The 25,979-nt window shown below is 38.8% G+C and overlaps 1 protein-coding gene across 1 annotated transcript in view; it reads left to right on the forward strand.

Annotated features, from left to right (window-relative positions):
- EGFL6 (EGF like domain multiple 6) overlaps positions 1-25,979 on the forward strand; it is a 107,500-nt gene that overhangs the window by 18,815 nt on the left and 62,706 nt on the right. Inside the window, exons 2-5 of the mRNA XM_075194823.1 lie at positions 6,926-7,041; positions 8,330-8,422; positions 20,675-20,794; positions 25,564-25,683. Coding sequence (XP_075050924.1) covers positions 6,926-7,041; positions 8,330-8,422; positions 20,675-20,794; positions 25,564-25,683 — 449 coding nt within the window. The remainder of the gene's footprint in view (positions 1-6,925; positions 7,042-8,329; positions 8,423-20,674; positions 20,795-25,563; positions 25,684-25,979) is intronic.

Raw genomic sequence — 25,979 nt, forward strand, 5'->3', positions numbered from 1 at the left:
ACGTTGAGGGACTAAATACTGTGTATTTCTAATGCAAAAGGGTGTTTTCTGTGACATCATTCATTCAATCCGTAGTGATAGGATGCCTGTGCAATGGTACTGAAACGTTTAAAAAAAAAACTGGTTCATTTTAGTTTGGGATAAATGGATTTGGTTGCAAAAATTGTTTGAAAGTAACCTATATGAGAATCATGTAAAAGTGTTTTATTTATGTATTGTTGAATATGCTTAAGTGTACATTGCATTAAAAATAAAAATGTATTTGTTCCAATATGCTACCAAAAGAAAACCCTTCCTATTTTAAAAAACAGAACAAAAAACAAACACCAATATAAAATTTGCTTGGGTAGAGTACATGTTACAAATGTAACATATGTAATATATTGTGTATCAATACCCAGTAATTACACCTCTTCGCAAATATGTGTTAATGGGTCTATTTATTAAGTCATTAAGATGGATATAGTATAAAAAAATATGATTAAACATGTTTTTTTCTGAATGTAAATAAAAATCTATACAAATCATGGAAGAAAATTAAACTAGATGTTTTGTGTAAGATGTGCATTTCCATACATGTCCATGTCCATACAGTTTTTCATATGGTCGACTTGCATCTCTTTTATGTCTGGAGATGTGGAACGGGAGTGGGCAGAGGCGGCAGGTATATGCAGAGTACAGTAAGCGCATGTTCATTTACACCATTTCACATGGTCACATCTGCAGATTTTGGGAGGTATAGCTCCTGCAGGTGCTAGAGCAGGGGTCAGGGAACTTTTTTACCTTTTACCCCAAAATATATTTAGATACGCCGACGTTACCCCCTTGATTTGAAAGGAAGGAAATCATATATTATTAATTATTGGAATTAAAATTTTTATTGAATCTATTTAAAATTTGTTTGAAAGCTTCAACTTCAAAACTTCAGGTTTTGGAGAAATGATGTTGCTTCATTTTTGATACGAGAGCATCAATATTGGGACATTTTGATGTCAGAGCAATTTGGATACAGTCTTCAGCGTCCAATTGATTTCTCCGCTGTTTTTATGTTCGTTAGAGTGTAAAATCCTTGTTCGCAAAGGTAGGTTGTTGCAAAAGGCAGCAATTTTTTGTATGCCTCCTCATGTGCAATTTTGATGCCTTTGCAGCTGTTGACATCCAAAAATATGACAGATCGGCTTTGTTTTCAAATGCAATACGTGCTTCATTATTGCATCGAGGCTCAAGAAGAGCCTCTGCCAACCCTTGAGGCTCTTCTGGTACAACAGCAATTTCACATTTAAAGGGGTCTACAATCCGACTGACAGCATGTGAATCGGCAGCATTACCCCCAGGAATTAAATTTTTACCCCATTTGGGGTACTTTACCCCTGTTCCCTGACCACTGTGCTAGAGGGTGGGTACAACAATATGTAATGATGATGTTGACTATTAGCAGCACTATCTAGCCACATTTTATGGACCCTCCAGCTGATAGAATAATAAATCGTTAGCGTTGCGACTAGATTATATCAAGTCACAACTGTCTATTCGCTTAATTGACACTTCCATTTGGACTACTGCAGTAAAGAAGATTCCCATTTGATTTTAGGGGAAAACAACATATATCATGTAATTTTACTTAATTTGTATTTTATTTACTAGAATGAAATTTGTACTTTGGGTCTCTTTTGTGTTTATGAAATTTCGTTACATTGTTATATTGTGTACAAATAGGGTAATGCGACTTAAGCATTTACTACTAACACTGCAAAGTCTCTACGCTTTGTCTTTCTATTGTGGTGTGTAAATATGCATGCCTGTATGCTGACATATGCCTGGTGCAAATGCTGCTGTTTTTTGGCTTGTCATATCTTGAGATACATCTGACTTAACATATGCACGTAAACATGCTTTGTTGGTGTGTTTTCCCTCTAGCGTTTACCTTTAGGTGAGCCATATAGACAGATAACGATCAATTGCATGCTGTAGTATTTTAGTGCAAAGTAAGTAACAGCTGGTTTATCAGACTTTTTGTCTCCTGATCCAGCATCTGTATGAGAAGCACTGGGGCCTCTTAAATTTCTAGGAAAAAGTTATGTTTTGACATATGTTAGTTTTGTCAAATGGTTCTAAAGCCCTTCCAGCAGTTGCTTCTAGTTGTCAACTGTCCTTGATGTAGAAGGACAGTCCCAGGTTTTGAGATTGTTTCCTGAGTTATGGCTGGAGAAAGACTCCCCAGGGTCTTCAGGACAAATTGCATTGCACCCAAAAAAATTTGCATCACTTTCTGTAGTCTTAGTACTTAGTACATATAATACATTATATAGTACACTGCCTAACTCTGTTGCTGACCTTAATAGATGTCAATGTTTAAGTATGTTACTTAATAGCACTGGCTTTAGTGATTTAGCTCTAGGAACCGCTTTCAGATTGCAAACCTTGATTCAGTGCATATCAAGAGAGTTAATATAGCTAACTGGGCAGTGGCTAAAAATGAATGGGTCTAACAGCAAAGAACAAATCCCCATCCTCCAAATCATTCTGTAACTCTGCTCCATCACCAAATTCACATGTCTCTGATCCCTGCCTACATAAGTTAAAATGCTACCAGATGAGAGGTGTTAGGAATACACTGGCAGGATGTCAGGAGCCGCGGCGGTGCCCGTGAACGTCCCGGCCATCTCCATGATGACCGGGGCGTCACTTCCGGTTTCTCGGGCCCGACCGGACGCCGAGTGTAGCAAGCGGTGCGCCCCGGCAAGTGAGGCAGCCGGGCACATGCGCTAGGATAGCCTGCGGGCTAATTATTATTGGTAGCACACCTGGGATGCATTTCAGGGCTAAGCCCTGATTGGCCAAAGTCTGTATATAAGGCAGGGAGGGCTTAGCCTCCCTGCCGGTTATAGCGTCCAGTTACCTGTCAGCTTAATCTGCTCCTGCCTTGTATTGGTGAAAACCTGTTGGACTGCTTCCCTGTGTATGACCCCTTGCCTGGATTTGGACCCTGCCTGTGTTTCTCGTGACCCTGACCTCTGGCTTGTTTACCGACCTCCCTGTCTGCTCGTGACCCTTGACCTTGGCTTGTTTATTGAAATTTCTACCTGCTGCCGGCCCTTGACCTCTGCTTGGACTTTTACTCCGCTTGCCTAGATTTCTCCCCAGCCGGTACACACTTCACGACCCTCCGTCAGTCTGCAGCCCAGTCTGTCCCCACCATCAGGGGCTCCAGTGAACACCTGACTGGCAGAGTAGACTCCGGGTTGTGTTGTGCCGGCTGGAGGGGTTCCTAACACAGGAAGGATGAGATTGTGTTGCGGTTAAAGGTGGTTTATTGAGAAAATGCAGCAGACAGAAAATGACGACAGTGCACTGGCTGTAATGATATGCAGGACAATTCTGAAGCACAATAGTAACACAATGCTGAACAATATCCAGGATTATGCAGACAAATATGGAAATACACTGTGTAGCAGAAAAAAGACAGTCACTGGTAATGCATAAGTTTCCCTGACACAATAGTAATGTAGATACTGATTCAGTATTGGTATGTAACCCCTTGTCACTGTGTGTAGTGTGGGGTGCATAGATTACACTGTGCACCCCCTTCTCAAGCCCTGGCTTCTGATGGGCATGGCAGTAAAATGACCAGGGGGTCTCTGCACATGCAGGTGTTTCTTTGTTAGTAGTGGGACACAGGTGATGTCACTTTGTGGTGCAGTGCAATAAAAGTCAGAATATCTCTATCACAAACTGAACTCTTTATTTACACTCCTCTTCCCCCAGCAGGACAATCATAATGGATGCAGCAATGCATAACTATATAGAAAGCTCCTTACTCTCTCCAGCACAGTTCTTAATGAGCAGTATGAATATGGTTAAAAACACATCTCCTTACTCCTCCTGCACACATCTAACACTGCAGGTGTTATCACAGTACATGTCAGGTTCTCCTGGTCACAGTAGTACCACAGCAACTCACAGTTCAGCCTCTGTCTGTCCCCAGTATACACATGCAGGAATTACACTTGTAGCGCTGACCCTTTCTCTGTGTAGCTCTCGGCTTTGCAATCAGGGGTTAAATCCCTTGGGCTATAACACTCTTCTCTAGTGTTCTCTCTGCCTCTCTCTGGGTTTCCCACAACTAGACAACTACCTCTCTTTGTCCAACCCTCTCTCCAGGTGTCTTTGCTCTCACATCCCTTAATGTATCCATGCTGCCACTTGCAGCAATCCCCCTTCTCTCCAGGGGTCTCTGCTCTGGGGACTCTTCTCCTATTCAGGGAACACTTTACTTGCCCTTGCAAAGCCATCACACTCGCACTCCAAGGTCCCCAGTTTTTCACATCACATCTCTGCTCTCACTGTCTTCTCTGTATCTCATACTTTCTCCTTTTCTTTTTCTCCCGTTTTGACAGCCCCTCCTTCTCACACTAGCATGCTGGGGAGTGTTGTCAGCACAGCAAACAGCCTATGTCCCTGGGGTGCGTGGTTCCTTAAAACGCCTCTAGTTGGTGTTACAGGTATAAATGGTCATCACTTGAGACAGGTAGGCAGAGAGGCTGACTGTTACACAGTCCAAAAAGCACAAACAGTTGAGCACTCAGAAAGAACAGCAGCACTACTCAGACAGGTCCAGAGACCCTCAGTGTAAATGGAAGAAATTCTAAACCAGGAGTATGTACTCAGTATGTAACTGTAGTATAGCTACCTGAGAGTATCGTGCTGCAGAAGGAGGAGGTGTCCAAAAACCAAGCCAAGTAGCCAGAAATTACCATAATCCAGAAGGCAGAGTCAGGAGGCAGTATCAACGGAGATGCAGAGCCAGAGATCAGGAGCGAGAGGTCAGAAGCCAGAAGTCACTGTAATGCAGAGCTAGGGAACAGGAGCCAGATGTCATCATAATGTAGAGCAAGGTATCAGAAATCAGAAGTCATCGTAATGAACATCCAGACGTCACCGTAAAACAAAGCCAAGGGTCAGGAGCCAGAAGTCATCATTATAAAGAGCCAGGTGTAAGGAGCAAGAAGTCATCATAATGTAGAGAAAGGGGTTTGCACAAATTCCCCATGGGCGTCCTTAGCTCCCTGACTAGATAGTAGTCGCTACTGTAGTTAACTACTAGTAATTATCTCCTTGACAGCTGTCAAGTTAAATAACCTTCCTCAATCCTAGCCCTGATTGTAGTTCTAGAACTTAGGGAAAATGATTAGTGCTCAACCATATCTTGCTGGAAGTTTTTGTAACTGTGCGCCCAATGCAATTTTCAGAATCCTTGCTCTGTATCCAGGGCCATCTTAACAACATTATGGGCCCCCGGGCAAAGCAGTGTACCGGGGCCCCTACATATATATATAGATATATATATAGATATAGATGTATAGAGATACAGATATAGATATAGATATATAGAGATAGAGATAGATAGATGTACTTGCTCAGTGACCCTTGAAGGTTTTTTTTGCAGGTTTTTTTCTTTTGCAGGGTTATTTATTCTAATTAAGAGCCCTGCATATGGGGCCCCCTTGCCCGTGGGGCTCCCGGGCACCTGCCCATCGTGCCCAATGGAAAAGATGGCCCTGTCTATATCAGGAAAGGGAGAAATTAAAAGATGGAGAAGAAATAGGCACCTGATAGTGTAGCATGGTTAACAACACATTTGCTCCACCAAGTTAAAGTTATATATATGTACCAGATGGATAAAGGTGTAAGTACATATCAGCAGATCTATCTTGCAGGTCCAGTCTGATGCATTCCTATATATATGTTGTCATCTCATGGAAAAAGAAGAAAAATGCACAATAATGTAGTATAGTGTAACCAATGTGGATCCCACCACCACACTGCATACTCCACTTGTGTTTATGCGTACCAAAAATATAATAAAACAGGCTTATCTGTAGCTTTCAAACTTGCTGGATCATCATTGGTGTCCCCCTGGTAATTTTCACCATGTGACCACAAATATTGGCACCCTCTCAATTTTTTTCTAATAATGCACCATTTCTTCATGAAAATTCAAGTTGTAGCTTTTTCCAAATAGAAAGCCTTAAAAGGATTGTGCAGTGTAGTGTACTTACCACCTGGCTTTTGAGAGTGAGGCAGCCGCCCGTACATGTGGAGTCTATTTTCTGCATAATAATTCTGATAGACCTTTAACCGGATTATTGAGTAAAGCGCCAAATTGTGTCTGTTTTATTTACTTAATATGTGTACAGTATGTGTACTTGCCTATAAACAAAGTGTCTTTAAACTGTATCAATCAGATAAATAGCTCAGGATTGCTAGATGTACTGGAGATTGTTGCATGTGGTCCTCAGATCTTGTTCATATACTAGAATCTGCATTCACCATCTTACAACCCTAGACAAAATACCTTGGTGCTTTTATTTCTCACTTCTTCCTGTTTATTTGCCTTTGTTCCTTGCCTCTCATTCTCCAATTCATACTAAGTCCTACAATGTTTAAATGTCTTTCTTATTATCCTTCTATTGGATAGCATGGCTACGCAATGGGATAACAATGATGCAGTTTGTGTCATTGTGTAGTGGGGGAGGAGGGGAAGGCAAGGTCGTGATGATGCAATTCATATCAGGCCCATCCCCAACTGCACAATTACACAAATCGCTTCAATGCAGATCATGACTCTCGTCGTCAAGAAAGAGAAGCAAGATTCGAGGGGATAGCCTATATTTGGGAGTGTCCCAGACATTCCGGTGAGAGTAGCCAAGTACGCGTACACATATAAAACTACTCTCAACCTCCAAAATGTTATGCTACAGACAACAATTGGATCACTTTTGTTACTACAAATAAAATACATTTCTGGCTAGCTGCTCCTTAAAAATACAACTTGCAGACTGCACCAGATCATTTCAAAATATACAGCCAATGATATTGCTTGAACTGAATTATTCTAATATCAATTAATATGCTTTGATTGTAGCTCTAGAAGACATAGACAGCTCATATTATCTCCAAACACACCTGGTTTATGTCGATATGGAACCAAATTTGAGTGCTGCTATGGGTGGAAGCAAAATAGTAAAGGACATTGTGAAGGTAAGCTGTGTATAGCCATTCCTTTTACAGGCCGTTCACATCTTAATAACTGGCCAGTATGTGATAGTGGTAATGCGTTATAAATCCATGTATTAAAGGAAAATGGTCAATGAGAAAAATGGTTCCATTATTTAAAAACAGTAGCAAAATGCTAAGCTGGGCAAGCTAGGCAGTTTATTGGTTATCATAGTATATGTGTTGTTGTGTTAAAGGTGACTTTTTTTTTATCAGATTATGGATTATTTCTGTAGTAAAAGATTTATTGGCAACATTTTAAAAGATTAAATAATAAGAAAGTATCGTCAAGAAAACGTTGTATAAGACTACAATGAGATAACACCTGCTAGACTTCACATATTTGACACAAATATGTTCTACTCATGTTTCCTGGGTGGTAACCAGATAGGGTAAGGTTACATTTCTGTTTCAGCTCCCCAATAGCTTCAGAGGAAGCTGAAATGTCCTGATGTCCTTACTTTCTGGCTCATTTGACCCAACTAAGGCCTTATTGGAATTATAATACTTATATCTTATTTCTGCCAATATCATGATTAATTGGCATAAAGCAATTCTCCTGGTTGATCAGACAATATTTAAAATTAATGACATGGTCAATGAAAAACTAGTCTGTATTGTAGAGTATAAGATGCAAGATTTTGAGGCATTGTGGGGAATTTGGGAGCCTTTAACAAATGAGTTGATTGTCGTCTCCTCACTTAGATATGTATTTGACCATCTGATAGATGGAGCATAGTGGTGAAGTATAACTTTTTATTAAATTGAGCATTATACTAGCTCATGACATCAGGTATACTTTTAAACATCCAAAGCACCTCTCCAGGTACTATTATTACCTTTTCATCACCATGATTGTATGTTTGAAATCGGTTATCTTAGTTTTAGTAAAATGTTTTCAATTAAATCAAAATAAATTATAATTATTGAAAATTAAATTACCATTTATACATTATGTTCCATTGGAAGGTGAAATGTTGGGCCTGAGTCATTTGCTCCTGGACAAACCATTTTACAATGCAAAATAGCTTATTATTTTGCACAAAATGAAAACACTGGCTGTTTTTACTTGTAGCACAAATATACTTGATAGTATTTTCTTTAGTAAAGTATTTAATTGTCATGGATGATTTATTTTGCTTTCTTTTTATTTTACTATTTCAGTCTCGAGAAACTAGACTAATGCTTCAATTCCTAATTTAAGATGCACAAGGAATCAGTCGAATCATGTTGATTATTATTATTAATTCATAGATTTTGTCTCATTTCTTAGCTGTATGTGAGGAGGGATGTAAGCATGGTGAATGTGTTGGAGCAAACAAATGCAAATGTTTCCCTGGATTTACTGGAAAAAGCTGCAGTCAAGGTATGTAGGGTTGGTAGGGTTGGATCCTGTGTGCTTATTAATTAAGATATGTTTTAAGTTATACCAATAAATTATTTAAATATAAATAGTTGTATGTGTTTGGATTCTAGTCAGGGGATAATACAATAATCAGTAATACTTTTATAATGTCCATTATACAATATAGTCCTATAACATACACTTTGCAATGCAGTTCCCATGCCAGTAAATAACATGCCCTATTGCAGCAGACAGTGTGCCCCACAGTCAATTTACTGTGTTCACTAGTGTCAGTCAACAAATGTGCCCCAGTGCCAGTATACATACATATTCCACTACAGAATAATGTGCAGGCGGTATTACCGGTTGATATCTAACCCTTTATGTCAACATTATTACTGTCTAATATGCAACGTGTTCACATTCGCAATGTTGACATTTTAACCCTGTCAGCCTAATGAACATGTTTGCATTCTGACTGTCAACTTTTAAACTATATTGACCTTCTTACTGTCAACATGGTGTCAACATTCTGAATGTCAGCATTTTCATTGTCCACATTCTGACTACATCCCCAATTAAGAACTGGAGTGCCAAGAAAGAAAAATGACTAAGTACCATTAAAGAACTGTGCCCAGTGCCTGCAAATAAATATACATAGATGCAAATAAATATGACCCAGTGACAATAAAGAATCATTTCAAAATGCAAACATAATTTTTCTTGCTCATATTCACTCCCTGCATAGTAGTAAAATTAGCTGTTTTCGAAGTTACAACCAGTCAGATAATGCTGCTTTAATATAGCAGCACCCTCATTCACACACACATACACTGGGGACAATGGGGAGAAATGCATGAAGACTAACATACCTTCCATGAGATATTCATGTGTTGTGATATTACTAATACAATCTATCGTACTGGTAGCTCATGTTCATTCATGAGAAATAGGGCATTCTGCGTTAATAATATTTTACCACTGTGTGATGGGAACAGCACCAATGACTCTTATGTGACTTATTTATATGTATATGTATATGACTAAATTTACATTTTCATGTGTTTGTTATTCTGTGGAAAAAGCTTAAAAGCTCTTGTATGCTCCCATGCAAGAAAGGGAAAGTGCCATACCGTACCACTTAAGAAGAACTCCACTAAAGTGTTTGTTTTTAAAATAAAATAGCCACCCTTCCCCAGAAACCCCCATAGTTCCTGCTGTACTCACCTTGCCTCTGCTGGTAAGCCACCCTGGAGAACTTTGAATTAATACAGCAAGTAACTGGCTGTTTTGCCATCCAATTAGAGCTCACAATCCTATTGCACTGCTTGCTGTATTCATTGAACTTCATGTATAAAGTTAAATGATTACATTTTAGAACATGCACGCTTCCAAATGCTGATCATTAAAAACTTTATATAAGCACATGCTAAAATTTAAAACACACAGTTATAAGCACCAGAAAGCAATAAGAATTACAGATTAGTTTTATCCATAAAAAAGGTATACAGCAGTCCCAAAATAAGGACACTTTGGAGGAATGAAGGGACAGGAGGATTAAAGTCCAAAAGTGGGGTAATGGAAGATATGAAAATCTGCGTTTTCACCAGTGAACTCAATTTGGTGGTTGTAAAAAGTAAAAGGCTGATGCAGTGGATCAGGTAAAACAAATGAAGGTTAACCCATTACAATTCTAAATTAATTATAAACTTTTAATTATTATCCATGTAATGTAATGCTGGTGGCCCACAATACCCCATCACATGTTTATACAAACAAGCTTATGTTGGAAAGAATGAAAATATTGAAAACGAGGATTAGCTGTGTCGTCCTACAGAACAATATTGATTTTGACTAATTTTTTCTTCTCAAGTCTTGAGTGAAATCACCAATATGACAATAGACGGTAACTTTCTATAATTATCTGACCATAAAATGCTGTACATCTGAGGTTTAAGCTCAAAGTGGTTTAAGCTTTCCAAATAACACCAAAGCTGACTGTCAGAGGCCCAGGTACATTTACATTTTGGAGTGCTGTTAAATACATCAAATGTGTGGAATTCAGGGGAGAAACCTTATCAACATGTTATTATAGGGAAGAGAAGTGAGCTAGCAAAATTAATTTTTGAACCCCTTTAAAAGAAAGGGAGAATATTTTCTTGAACCTACCATCCTATCCCCAGAATTTATCATACAATATTCTCAAATTACGGTAAGATCTGTAAGAGTGGAGTAGGATTATAAAACTCTCTGGTTATCGTCAGAGATAGAATACTACTTTGATCTGATATATATATATAAATTGTACATTATAATGTCTCTGGAACTTTTCAGCTCAAAGAACCATATTTCTGAATTACTCTTGATTACTATCTGTGTTTGTTGACAGTACTGCCAAAAGAAATAAATGTCAATACCTCATTTGTGTCACGGAATAGCAGAGATGGTCGCTATCCGATATTAGCGGAACTGAACAGGGAGGCGTGGCGTCTAACGTACCCCTGGTATTCACCAAGGACCCCTGCAAGGGAGTTTGGGCATAGCTGCTGAGGGTACGCAGGTCGCGGTTCTCCAAGACAGTCACCAGTGTAGCGAAGGTAGTAGATAGGCATAGTCAGACAGTCTAGATCCAGAGAGTAGTCAGGTCAAGCCAAATAATCAAACCAGCCGAGCAACAAGGTACCTATTCGTAACACAGGAGAGTAGAAGGAAGCAAGCTGAGTCAGAACCGAAGAACCAAGGATCAGAACCAATTAGGGATGTGCACCGGCCACTTTTGGTGTCTCGTGTTTTGTGTTTTGGATTCAGATTTGCTTGAGATTTTGGGTTCGGATTTGTTTCGCAAAACACCTGACGAAAGGTTTTGGTTCGGATTTAAGGTTTTGGATTCGGATTTATTTTGAAAAAAACATAAAAAGTGTTAAAATCAAGTTTTTGGGTTTATTTTCACTCCTACGCTATTATTAACCTCAATAACATTCAATAACAATCATTTCCACTAATTCCCAGTCTATTCTGAACACCTCACACCTCACAATATTGTTTTTAGTCCAAAACGTTTCACCGAGGTAGCTTTCTGGACTGCATAGTGCAGTGGTCCCGGTACACAATACCTCCGCCTTCAAATGGTCTGAATTCCACTGCACAGCTGCCTGCTCCTACATCCTCTGCAGCATATACAGGGTGTAGTTCGAGCATGTCAATACCTCTTGTTTTTGACGATGACTGGTCATTTTCATTAATTTATGATTTGGCAGCAACAGTCAACGTTGTTTAATATCTGATACGCCTCTATCTGGACTGCATAGTGGAGTGGCCCCGGTACCCAATTTGGTACCGGGGCCACAATACCTCCATCAACCCTCTAAATCCCACTCCACTGATGGCGGACACCGGGCGCACGTCTAACACCAACATAGCAGTTACAGCCGCAGTTATACGCTTTGCAATAGGGTGACTACTATCGGATTTTGTGGTCATGGCAAACGACTGTTGGACGGTCAATTGTTTTGTGAAAGACGTAGCGGTCTTACGACTTCCCATCTGGGAAGATGACCGACTAACAGCAGCAGTGGCAGTAGTAGGCGTACCGCTGCAGGATTCCTCGGATGAATCCCGTATAGAAGAGGACTCACTCTGGCTGGTGACATGGCCTGCAGTACTAAATCTGATGGAGATCGTGGAGGAAGTTGACGAGGAGGGTGTTGGTGGTTTGTATCCAACAGGACCAAGGGATTTAGGTGTTCCTGTACTGATGACTGTCCTAGGCCCAGTTCCTGAACTAACCACTGAACTATGAAGGTTATTCAGGTGACGTATAAGGGAGGATGTCCCTAGGTGGGCAAGATCCTTACCCCTGCTTATTTGAGCTTTACATAAGCTACATATGGCCATACATTGGTTGTCCGGATTTGGATAAAAATAACTCCAGACCGAAGTGGTGGATTTTTTGGTCTTCTGACCAGGCATGACGATGGGCTTTTTCATCCCATGGACATCAGCTGTTTCCCCCCCTGGTGCCTCATTTACAATAACCACATCACCATCCTCATCATCAAGTTCCTCCACAGCGCCAGCTACATCAATAGCCTCCTCCCGGTGTACAACATTGACACCTTGATTATCCAAATCTGGATCTACACTGTGGGTGATCCTTCCAACATATGCAGAGGGTGTGCTGCAAATGCTGGATGGAGTCACCTCTTCCCGTACAGTGATGGGAAGGTCAGGCTTCACAACCACCAACACCCTTGGACTCGCCTTGGGGATATGTGATGTCATCTGTTTAGAAGGCAGAGTTCTTTGCTATTTTGTTGTTGTTGCTGACAGCATAACTCTCTTAAATTTTTTGTAGGGGGGGGGGAGGGTTTAGATCCTTGGGTGAAGCTGGACCACTAATCATGAACACGGGCCAGGGCCTAAGCCGTTCCTTGCCACTACGTGTCGTAAATGGCATATTGCCAACTTTACGTTTCTCCTCAGATGATTTTAAGTTTCTCTTTTTGCTACTTTTTGAGAACTTGGGCTTTTTGGATTTTACATGCCCTGTACTAGGAGATTGGGCATCGGGCTTGCCAGACGACGTTGATGGCATTTCATCGTCTATGTCATGACTAGTGGCAGCAGCTTCAGCATTAGGAGGAAGTGGGTCTTGATCTTTCCCTACTTTATCCTCCAAATTTTTGTTTTCCATTATATGTAGCACAAGAGAGCGTACCCCTAAGCCACACACACTCGGCAAAGCCTTTAAAAATTATATGCGGCACAGGAGAGTACCACTGGACTTATACTGCTGAATCAGTGAACTTTGTAATATAGCAGTACCACTGGACTTATACTGCTGAATCAGTGAACTTTGTAATATAGCAGTACCACTGGAATTATACTGCTGAATCAGTGAACTTTGTAATATTGCAGTACCACTGGACTTATACTGCAGAATCAGTGAACTTTGTAATATTGCAGTACCACTGGACTTATACTGCTGAATCAGTGAACTTTGTAATATTGCAGTACCACTGGACTTATACTGCTGAATCAGTGAACTTTGTAGTATAGCAGTACCAATGGACTTATACTGCAGAATCAGTGAACTTTGTAATATAGCAGTACCAATGGACTTATACTGCAGAATCAGTGGACTTTGTAATATTGCATTACCACTGGACTTATACTGCAGAATCAGTGAACTTTGTAATATAGCAGTACCAATGGACTTATACTGCAGAATCAGTGAACTTTGTAATATAGCAGTACCAATGGACTTATACTGCAGAATCAGTGAACTTTGTAATATAGCAGTATAACTGGACTTATACTGCAGAATCAGTGAACTTTGTAATATTGCAGTACCACTGGACTTATACTGCAGAATCAGTGAACTTTGTAATATAGCAGTACCAATGGACTTATACTGCAGGATTGTTTTTGGATATTTTTTTTTTTATTTCTTTTTTTTATAATTTTCTTTTTTTCATTTTTTTTATAACTTTTTAAAAAAAATTTTATAACTTGGGAATAATGGGGAAATAAAAATGCCCTTAGAAGGACAGAGCACAGGACACAGCACCACTGGACTGAACAGGACACAGCACAGGACCCAGCAGCACCACTGAACTCAGAAGGACAGAGCACAGGACACAGCACCACTGGACTGAGCAGAACACAGCACAGCACAGCACGAGATATAGCAGGACAGAGGACCACCTAACACAACCTCCCTCTACCCTGATCAATGCCCGAGTGAAGATGGCGGCGGCTAGCAGGGAATTTATAGAATACGAGTATCGCGAGATCCAACAGCGGGATTATGACTCAGAGCCTCTGTTTCAGTTTTGCAATTGGCGGGAATACCCGGATCTGTCTCGGATCCGGCTCGGATCGGCAACGTTCGGGTGGGCTCGGATTTCAGATATCCGAGCCCGCTCATCTCTAGAACCAATACTCTGGCAACCTAATGGTGCCAAAGTACGCTGTATAAACAGTAAGGTGCACCCTGATTGAGTAATGGAGATTTGGCGATCATACAAGTGAGCGGGGATAGTGTCCCATTGCCTAGCAATTGGACACGAGTGAACTGAGCATGCACACGCATGGCGTGCAAGAGATCAAAGGAGCGTGGGATGCGGCTATCGGGAAGGTGCAGGCGCCCGTCTCCTGCACCAAGTGCGGAGACGGCGCCTGACAATTTGTTTTTGGGCTTGCGCCAAGCAAATATATTTGTATTGTAAGGGAGTCATTGTTGGAAATTTCCCCTGTTATAAGCCATGCCTTTCCATTCACATATTATTATGCTTATAGATTTTTTTGCTCATTAATCAAGGTTATAGATGATAACATTTGAACATAACTTACCTTTTCATCCATGTAGTTTGCTCTAGATAATGAACATTTTCAGGTAGTATATTGTCAACAAAATACGTATCAATGTTATGTATTTTAATAGTTCATAAAGAGAATTTGGTTGAATGTCTTTACAGTTTTGTTAGGTTAAATTTCAAAATGCATAGCTATGCGTTGCAAAGTACTTAGAAATGAAAAACAAAAATAATCAGCACCAAGAGACCAAAAAAGAATATATAATTCCTGTTTCTTACAATTAAGTCCCACAATTGCAGCCAGAAATAGTGAAGCTATCAAACTTGCTTCTATTGTAAACTTGGTGTTGTCAGGAATACAACGCTGGAGGACCAATAAAAAAGAAATAGAATATATAGTGTGTATTGTTTTCACAAAGTTCTTAAAAATGACACACTAGCCCCTAAAAGAATATTAATGAAGCATGTTGTGAAACTTGCCATTTCTCATTGCTTAATCTTTGTGATAATGTCTAACCTGATGTCTAACTTGACCAAAATGGAAACAAGGAAAAAACAGAAACAAAGTAGTGCCTGAAAAAGGCGAGAGAAAATTGAAATTGTAGATAATAACACTCATCTTATTCAGGTGAGAGTTCCACCTTGATATTATTATTTTATAATTAATGGTATAGTGGATCCACACTGTGTATGTGTGTATACTGTAAATATGTTTGTGTGTGTTGAACACATTTCCATGATATAATCGGCACAATGATGTAATTTATGCATAACACAACCCCCCTGATGATGTATATTATAGGGGAAAGGCACGTTGGGAGTAACTGGATCACACCATTCATAAAAACAGCGTTGATTAGATTGTGTTTCCATTACATAGTCCTTCTGTAAATCTCCTTCACTGCTCCAATCAGCAAGAACAGCTTCCTGGAATGGTGTCACCAGTTGATAAGAGATATGCTATACTAATTATGGAATACTTTGAAGTCCATTGTACCATTCATGTATTTTGAAAATCTATATTCTCATTATCAAGTAGTGATGACAGAGATGTGCATAATAAATAATAAGCAAGAAATCAAACAAATTAGTTATCCTGTGAAAGAGAGACACTGTGCAATTAATACTGGGGAAAAAAAACCTCCACTGAAAATGTAAATGTAGTTTTTAGTGTAGTGAAAGGAGATAATTACATTAAGATGGCAATGCATGTTTATGGTGCTGCATTCCAATAAGTCCCCCCGAAAGCTCCAATGGCCAAGGGGTTATTTCAAACACACACAATGTTGTTTATGATTCTCAGCTGTTGAATTTCCATCACATGGAAGCGTAGTCTTGATATGCTGGCTGAAACAGAACAATCAGGTTGTTATTCCACCATTACCTAACCTGCAACTATAAATCAGGACAACAGTTTGCCTAATTCACAGTCTACATAGTTGAAAATTAGGTTAGAGTGAAGTCTAGATAGTTCAGGCATGAGATGCTGATAGTAACTGTTACACTGTATGGGTTCTTTAAAGTGATATCTTGGAGAAGTCACTGTTGGGAGGCAGCCTAAGGTCTATTTATTCCCTGAATCAGTTTCTAAGAATCATCATCATCATCATCATCATCATAATTTATTTATATAGCGCCAGCAAATTCCGTAGCGCTTTACAATTGGGAAAGAGTCAAATTATTTTCCCAGGCTTGTCCACTTATGCCAGTTTGGGAAGCATAAATTCTGAAAAGTTGCACTGCACATGCCCACAAAGACAGAGCATGCATATGCAAACATGCAGAGTTGATCATGATAATACATATATTATAGATTTTTGCAGGCAACACAGCATTAGGCCCTACAGTACAGTCAATTTAATAGAGAAGTCGTGAGCTAATTTTATTCCACCAATCTCGTGTTTTAGACCAAATAGGCCCCAAATCATTTGTATGCATAATCCCAAAATGACCAGCAATCCTGATGCACATCTAACCTATGATTGCACTCTATCAGTGTGTGCGGAAGTCCTCCGAACACATGTGGTATGCCAAATTGGACACAGATTAGTTTAAAAATATCTTTGTTAGGATATTGGGATTGCCTCTTTAGCTCTGTGAACATGAGTCTTTGATTGTGTATGTTGACTTTACCTATTCAACTGTGGTAAACGTGTCATTGTACACCTGTCTCATAAAATTAATGTGTGCTTCTCTCCTGACCTGATTGGACCTTCGTATATATAAAAAGTCCATCCTGTTCTACACGGCTTTGTCAGTGATAGAGTTTTGTTCTGGACTCTGGAATCCTGTATAGTCTCCTCTCTGGGATTCTTCAGTTTATTGATTTCAACTTCAACACTCGCTCTATTTCCTTGGTTAATGGCATACAAAGACTTCTGACTATGTAACCTGGCAAACGGCATTACACTCATTCTCAGCATTTCAGCATCCTGCTTACTGTGATCTCTCTCTGTGAGTACAGTATTTTGAACATTGAATAGCCTATTAAACATTGCTCAGCTGGTTAAGAAAGAAATCATTTTATATCACTGTACCGGCTGATTACGGCAATGAGGGGCTCTGGGCTTGTCTCAGTTGCCATTGGAGTTTTTGCTGTCTCCAGTTAGATTAGAAATATTAGATATTCTTCATTACCAAGACTGCATCTTGTGAATACTATGTCTGCTTCTACAAGTTTCCACCTTAATTATTCTGTGTGAAGCATTATAGATTGACAGTTCTCTGGAGATCATTTACAAAATGATTATGTCAAAGAGTGCCATTAATAAAGACTGTTCTGTGTTTACAAATTAATAGCAAGCTATGTTTTCACTATGTACGATCGTTACTGTGGATGTTTACTTTCCATCAAACTGTGCAGTTCTGCTAAAAGAACCACTAAGAACAATTCCCCGATTGCTAGCTGACAGGGTTGCTATGCACAACAGTCAAGAGCAGCTGGTTATCTATGAAGCTTTAGTTGCTGCGAAAGAGGGTTTCAGAGTATTTTTTTTATTTCAAATAAATCTGCCCATGTGTCAGTAATATTTATCAAGGGATCTTGGTTCTCATTAAACAATACAACATACATCTTTATTGCTTTATGTATATTACACAATAACATCTGTGTGTTAAAAAACAGAAATCATTTGCAAAATGTAACCTCTTGTAACCTGCTGTAAATTGCAGGAATAATGAAGACATTCCTAGTAAATGAGCACACATTTTTAAGCATTGTTTTCCCCTTGGTGCATAAAAAGAAACCACATGTTACAGTTAATCAGATGACACAAGATCCCAGATTATGTATCCCTTTTCAGCACTGGCAGACTGAGTATTCCATTGTACTGTAGCTCTGCTCATTTAGAGAAAGGTAGAGACAACTGGCAGATATTTTCTTAACAAGAGTGTCTTATATAAAAAAAAGAGTTAAAATAAGAATAAATTAAGATGGTAGTCACCTAAAGCACCACGGACATAATATGGAAAACACACTCAATGAGCAATGCAGAAGTGTAAATGTTACATGTTATATCCTTTAAGGCACAAACTGTTAGGAGTATAACAGTGTTGCCTGGCAGCACAAAGGAATGTTACGCTGACTGGTGATCTATCATTGAAAAGCCATAGGAAGACCATACATGTCTGAACAGTCTTTTGTACCATATACATTACTTGCAATACCATATTTTGTATCTGCCATCCTACGGATAATTTATCAAATCCAGTTTTGTATGTTTTTACACATGCGACAGTTCATCAACCAGAGTAGCAGTAAGGCTCACAAGTTACATAATATAAACTCCTAGTGCATGTACAACAGAAGAGGGGTTTTTTTTGTACAGATGTCCAGCACAGAGAACATTAATTGCATGTATTAACATTAGAGAAAAGATAAACGTCAAAATGCAGGTTACAGTGGTTTGTACCTAAGCAATCCCTTTATAAAGATTGAATTGAAAACATTTGAAAATCAGAACAAATTAAACACCTTTACATTATAAATTGATTTTTATACCCTTAAAACATTGTTTTAAAATATTTTTTTTTTAAAGTCTTTTGACACCTGGGAAAGTTTTATAGAGCTCCTTTCAGTCACCTGAGCTGGAGCTGTATCTCACCCCTATAACTGAAGCATCTTTACTGTAGCCCTTCTCACAGCTGGTGGCACCCACCCACCACTACTTGTTGCCTAGAATGTATGCCTGCTTGAAGTCGCCCAGTCTCTCCAAACTGGTCCATACCCCATGCTTATCTGTTCCACTTGATCCTACTTTCTCATTACCCCCTACCTCTAGAATGTAAATTCTCACAGGCAGGGTGCTCTCTACCTTATGCCTCATGTCTGTTCTTTTTTCATCTACTACATACGTCCCTTGTCATGACTGATGCTGAGTTTTTTTTGTATGCAATGCAATTTATTCTGTTAATTGCATCCATGCAGTTATGATTCTCAACAAAGTTGTACCAACATATATCTCCTCACTTGTCTCAAAATATCTCCCAACTCGACAACTCCGTTCTGCACAAAATCTGCATCTATCACCCACTCTCGTTACATCCTCCCATTCCCGGTTACAGGACTTTTTTCGGGCTGCACCCACTGTATGGAATTCCTTCCCTCGCTCAGACTTTCCTCTGGTGTACAAACTTTAAAGTGTTCTCTGAACCCAACTCTTTAGACAAGCTTATAATATTCCTCAACCACCCTCTAAACTCACTAGATTACCCTATTACTACCTGTTACACAATCCACACAAGACAACAACCCTCTGACAAACATTTCTGTGTGACTGGATCATATAGCATGCTAATCCCTTTTTGTTTTTTGTTTTTACATTTGCAATCTGATTGGACTGAAATGCAATATGTAGACTTAACCTCATGTATCCAACTCCCATTGTTCCATAGATTGTAAGCTTGCAAGCAGGGCCCTCTCACCTCTGTCTGTTTTACCCAGTTTGTTTATTACTGTGTTTGTCCTCAATTGTAAAGCGCCATGGAATATGTTGGCGCTATATAATTAATCAATGATGATGATGATGATGATTCTGCTCAACTGTACCCATGTACATTTTTATTATGACTTGTTTTATAATGAATTTTTTTATGACTTGTGGTCTGTTCACTTAATTGCATCCATGCAGTACATGGTATTACATCCATTGTCTTGTCTGGTGCTGAATTTGTTGTATGCCATGCAGTTTGTTTTGTTGTTTACATCCATGCATTATTCTGCTATTTTTTACCCTTGTACTTATTATGGTTACAGGTTTTTTTTATATGTTACATATGTTAGGCACTATTGAATCTGTGGCTCAATATAAATGAACAATGATGATGATAACTTTGTCAGTGCCTGTACAAAACCCAGTTCTATTCTTCATCTGAAATGTCGAAATCTAACTGTAATAGTCCTTTCTTATCATTAATTGAACAGTAACAAATCTGCAGCTGTTCTTAAAATAGAAGTCCCATCCACAGCTGGATACTACTTGATGCAATTTATACCTCAAAGACAGCTGAGCTGGGAATTATCGTTCATCAATAGTTGTAAAGACCCCAGCCTACTTTATCCAGATGATATAGTGATATTTGATGGCTTTTTCACAATCTAATAATTGGTTCAAACTGTTTTCCCTGCTATATAGTGTACTCAACTAAAATGATGAGCTCCTTATTTTCATAGTAATAGATACCTCATATTCCCTTAGCTATGACGGTATTTCATCTTTTCAGCATAGTAGTGTATAGGTTGCCATATATCCCATTGTATTGCTGGTCTCCTGTTAATGATCTGCTAGCTTTCTGTGGTGGTGTTTACAATATCAGATTAAGGTTACAGCAAGTCCTGGTAAGCCATATGAACTACAAATGACCTCATTTCATTTTCCAGTTCAGAATCTTTTCCTTGGCAATATAACTGCTTTAATGCTATGTATCCACATATTTCTGAATACAATGTCTTTTGCAGATTTGAATGAATGTGGCCTCAAACCCCGCCCCTGTGAGCATCGTTGTATGAACACTCATGGCAGCTATAAGTGCTATTGTCTTAATGGCTACATGCTGATGCCAGATGGCTCGTGTTCAAGTAAGTTATATAAACAGGGAAGATATATGGATCTTTGTTTCATTATTTCCAGCGCTGGATGCAATTTATGTCTGAACATGCTTATTATGCTTATATCCTCCAGATACCTCATAATATAAAACTAGGTACGAATCCACAGGAAACTTGTAATCCAAAGTGTGGAATGTCTCTAATTCTGATTCTGTTTGAATTACATTAATTGTCTGCATTTTCTTTTATACGGTGCAACTAAAGGAGAGGTAAAATAATAGAAAACTACATACCACTGTGTATGCTGTTATTTATGTAAATTATAGGGTGAACCTTTAGAATCGGAGGACTGTACATGTCTATGATTCACATTCATTTACCAAGTGGAAAATATACCTAAACAGGCACCTGAAATGCATTTAGAATTGAAATCACTGTTTCCTTTGTCAAACAACAATTTTATATACATTTATGCTTAGTACAAATGTCAGAATGGGGGAAATAGAGTAGGAGCCTCACAAGTGATGCTGTGTTTCAGCATCTAGGGCCTGATTCATTAAGGATCTTAACTTAAGAAACTTCTTATTTCAGTCACCTGGACAAAACTATGTTACAATGCAAGGGGTGCAAATTAGCATTCTGTTTTGCACATAAGTTAAATACTGACTGTTTTTTCATGTAGCACACAAATATCAACTTTAAATTTCAGTGTACAAATAAGCTATCAAGTATTTGTGTGCTACATGAAAAAACAGTCAGTATTTAACTTATGTGCAAAACAGAATACTAATTTGCACCCCTTGCATAGTTACATGGTTTTGTCCAGGAGACTGAAATAAGAAGTTTCTCAAGTTAAGATCCTTAATGAATCAGGTCCTTAGTTATAAGTATGATGGATAGATGAATGATACTTACTGTACTATTGGTATATACATATGTGTTACATATATTTAGAGGACTTGTGACTAGATTGATATGATTAACAACACTGGATAACTCTATTGGTTAAGTCCCCATGGAATGTTGTTGGCTTTGCATTGTGAAATCACATTGCACAATCCCCAAATAGATTTGTACCTGGCAGAATAACAATTAACTAGAACAATTAACTAGAAAGACAGTGGAGGTTATCTACTAAGATGACACAGGTGTTAAAAAAAACATGCAGCTATCCAGAGCAGCCAATCAGATCCAAGCTTCAGTATACCATTTGTCTGGGACCACAAGTACTATTTATCTTATGCCCAAGTGTCCTGTCAGTATGTCATTGTTCTGGAATCTAAACTCTTCTGGACATCTGACAATCAGTGGACTCCGAAAACAAATTGCTGGTCTCCACTTGGCCTCCCGATCACCTCTTGTCTAAACTAATGTACATGCTAATCCAAATTGATTGTCAATGATACAAATAAATTAGAATCATGATTTTTTTTTATAATATATTATGGTAGCAGTTTTATCATGTGATGTCTTAGTCTATATTAAATGAACATTATTTTAATTTCAGTGTGCAAAGTACTATTATACTGAGAATTTGGCTATAAAACTGTTTAAAAAAACAAACTAAATCATTTGATCTAAAATAAGCGTAGAAAATACGGATGCAAAAATATTGACATGGTTGTACAATCACTGAACTGTAACAACACACCAAGTTTCACATTAAAACACGTTGCTGGAAATCTCTTATTCAATTTGTGGTATTATGTACCCATGAAGTAAATGAATTCATGCAGTTTATATTGGCAGTGGTCATTTATCTTTACTTTATTCCTAAAGAACATTATTTAAAAAGTATGCCAGAGATCTCTGAGCCAGGAGCAGAGATTAGGGATATACAGCCATGTTGTATTAAATCGCACCACAGCCTAGTAAGGGATTTGCTGACTTTTAATAAGCAGGCATGATATCTTTTCCAGATGAGGAAAGCCATGTAATACCATACATTCAGGATCATAGTTCTGTAGCATTTCAATTCTTATCAGAATTAACAGAAAATCCCATTTAACATAAAAGCAATACATAAAATGCTTGAAATATAAAGCTAAGATACTCATGAACCTAGACTTTTAAAATCTATACTATACATAATATAAAAGCAATACATAAAATGCTTTAAATATAAATATACTGATAAAACCAGACCTATAAAATATATAATATGCATAATATAAAAGCAATACATAAAATGCAATAATTATAAAGATACTGGTGAACCGAGACCTATAAAATATATAATATATAATATACATAAGGTATAATATATACACAACTTTATTCCTCCTTGAATGCATAGACACTTTCTCAGTATATACAGTATATGTTAATGTTCCCAGAACTTCCTAGAAGTACAAATATTTGAGATAATGCTGTCAACCTGGATTTTTCTCTCCAGTGCCCAAGATCCTGGCTGCAACATCCCTGAAACACATAAGGAAAACTTTCATTTTAAAATAGACAATCATTGCATTCAGCTAATGACTAACATTATGCAGTAGGCATAGACTTTCCTATTTTATACAATTTAGAGGGGCTCAACCAATTTAAGATGCTGTAGGATTGTGTATTTCTCAGCTAATAATATACCAGCAATAAAGGAGGTGTTTTTAGTTCTATAAATCTGTCCAGTGTGCTGTTTGTCTGATAGCTGTCATTATAAATAAAGCTTGTTAGGTGGAGGAGCTGCATTGTCTCGCCCCAGTGTGTGGCTGTGAAGAAGCCTGCGTGAGAGTGACAACCTCCTAGGATACACAAAGGCTCTGTGTGGATTGGGAGAGTCACACACATTGATATCACTGAGAAGAAAAAATTGTTATACTATAAATTTTTTATTGAGGTTTTAGCACTCTTATTGCTGTGGGATCTTTTCCTGTTTGAGATTAAGAGGGGAGGAAATACTCTGCTACACTTTTAAAATCTAATTTAACCCCAAAAAAGTAAAATGTGGAATTAAACAAAATAAAAATAAAATATGATATTTGTAATTACCTGTGCTCCATCGATCTGGTGATTTATTTATGTAAAAAAACACTGATTAACCATGAGGCAGCCAAGGTATGTGTTGAGCCTTATACATTCAGGGGCTGAATAATTGGCCGTAAATTGTTCTGTGGTGAGCTAGCTCTGTAATTTTCACATTTATTTATGCTTTTAGCCACCAATTTACTGGGCGTGGATTTGTCAATACAGGACCAGTTTTATAGATGGTGATCTTAAACAACAAGTAGACTTTCCTATTTTATTTTTTTTATATGTAACCCAGCACTGTTCAGTGTTCAGCACTACTCATATTTTCTTATGTATTTATATTAAGTGCAAATTCCACCCACAAAATTGGGGTACAATTAAGGGATATAATAAAATGCTGAGTGTTGCGGATTCCCCTACGGGTCATGCAGGGCCGGATTAACCCGAGGTCTAACTGGGCTATAGCCCAGGGGCCTCGGGCATCCAGGGGGCCCTTCAAAGTCCGCAGCAGCATTATTGATCGGTCCGGGGGCGGGGGCGCCCCCAGCCCGATCAATGCTGCTGAGCACTGTCAGTCCAGTCCTCCGTCCCCGGCGCTCAGTACTCTGCTTACTGAGGAGATCTCGCCAGTGAACTCTTGCGAGATCTCCTCAGTAAGGAGCATACAGCGCGCCGGGGACGGAGGACTGGACTGACAGGTAAGCGCTTTGGGGGGGCCCTCACGGGGGATGGGGGCGGCTCGCGGCTCACAATGGGGGCCTCACGGGGGAATGGAAGCGCCCTTAGCCCAGGGGCCTCAATTCCCTTAATCCGGCCCTGGGGTCACGCAAAGCAGAATATCCTCTCTCTTGTTCACCAGGCATTGATCAGAGTGTCAGAGCACACACCTCCTGTACCCCAGTGCTAGTGTGAATTGGGCCACCCCAGCAGGAGAGAGGATCTCATGCTTCAGACTCTTACGTATAAGAAATACAATTTGGGAGTTTAGATGTCTTTTAAGATCACAAGCTATAAAACTGGCCTCTTTTGACAAATTAACACAGCAATTTGGTGTTGTGACAACAAGCATGAAGGAATGTAAAAATGACAGTAACAGTTTACTATACAGTTTATTATACAGCAACCATAAAGTAATATCCAGACCATTATCCTGCCCATGAAAGTTCTAGGTTTCAGGCATGTATATTAGTTGCATTATAGCTATCCATCGCTTGTTCTCATTTCCCATTTTCCAGCCCATATAATGCATTTTTATAGATCAGGGCATTGTCTGTGTGGAGTTCCATGCGGACACTGGGCCCCCACCTCAGCTATGGAGGCACCCGTTCAGTAGAGCAGCAGCTTTAACAAATAATAATAAAACATGCCGACAATAGGCAATAATAAAAAAAATTACACTTATTGATGCAATAAGTATAATTTTATTGCGTATATAATCCACAAATTTTCTAGCAGATTGATTGGCTTCTGACTAAACTGGCCACAGTATATGTGTTTGGGTGTCTGTGTTCGAGACATTACACTGTAAACTCTAGTGTGGCAGATATTATGTTTAATAAGTTGATACTAAATAAATAAATGACAATATTAATAATAATAGCTGAAACATTACAGGCAGTTCTTGTGCATAGACATGTCAAGAGAATGATTAGATAGAAATACAAATAAATTGTCTACTTCAAACTAAAACTTGTTCAAAACTTTTCAAAGGGTTATTCTTACTCTTACACTGAATGTATCTAGTTTTCTGTATGTGGCTGCAGAAAGGACATTAAAAGAAAAATAATAAGCTACCAGAACTGAACCCTTGTGCTCTTAATCTTGTTTCTCAGACTCCAGGACCTGTGCGATGGCAAACTGTCAATATGGTTGTGAAGAAGTAAAAGGGGAGGTGCGATGCTTATGCCCGTCCAGCGGACTGCAGCTGGGGCCAGATGGAAGAAACTGCATAGGTGTGTTCATGTTTAGTTTTAGGATTTGTTACTTACCACAAAATTTTTCCCTTTATATCAAATGACCAAGAAAACTAGAAAACAGATGTACATTCAATTTATCAAATTCACAGTGAAACCATTCCACATATTGCTTTATTAGGATGGATTTTTTTCTTCTTTAAATTTGAACAGAGGGTGAATTAAATATGCCTAGGAGATAGTTAGAAATGCTGACATGCTATTTTTACCCTACAGACAGCGCATGATTTCAGGACATGGGGCCTGATTCATTAAGGATCTTAACTTAAGAAACT

Source organism: Mixophyes fleayi, chromosome 2 (genome assembly GCF_038048845.1).
Source record: "Mixophyes fleayi isolate aMixFle1 chromosome 2, aMixFle1.hap1, whole genome shotgun sequence".
NCBI lineage: Eukaryota > Metazoa > Chordata > Amphibia > Anura > Limnodynastidae > Mixophyes > Mixophyes fleayi.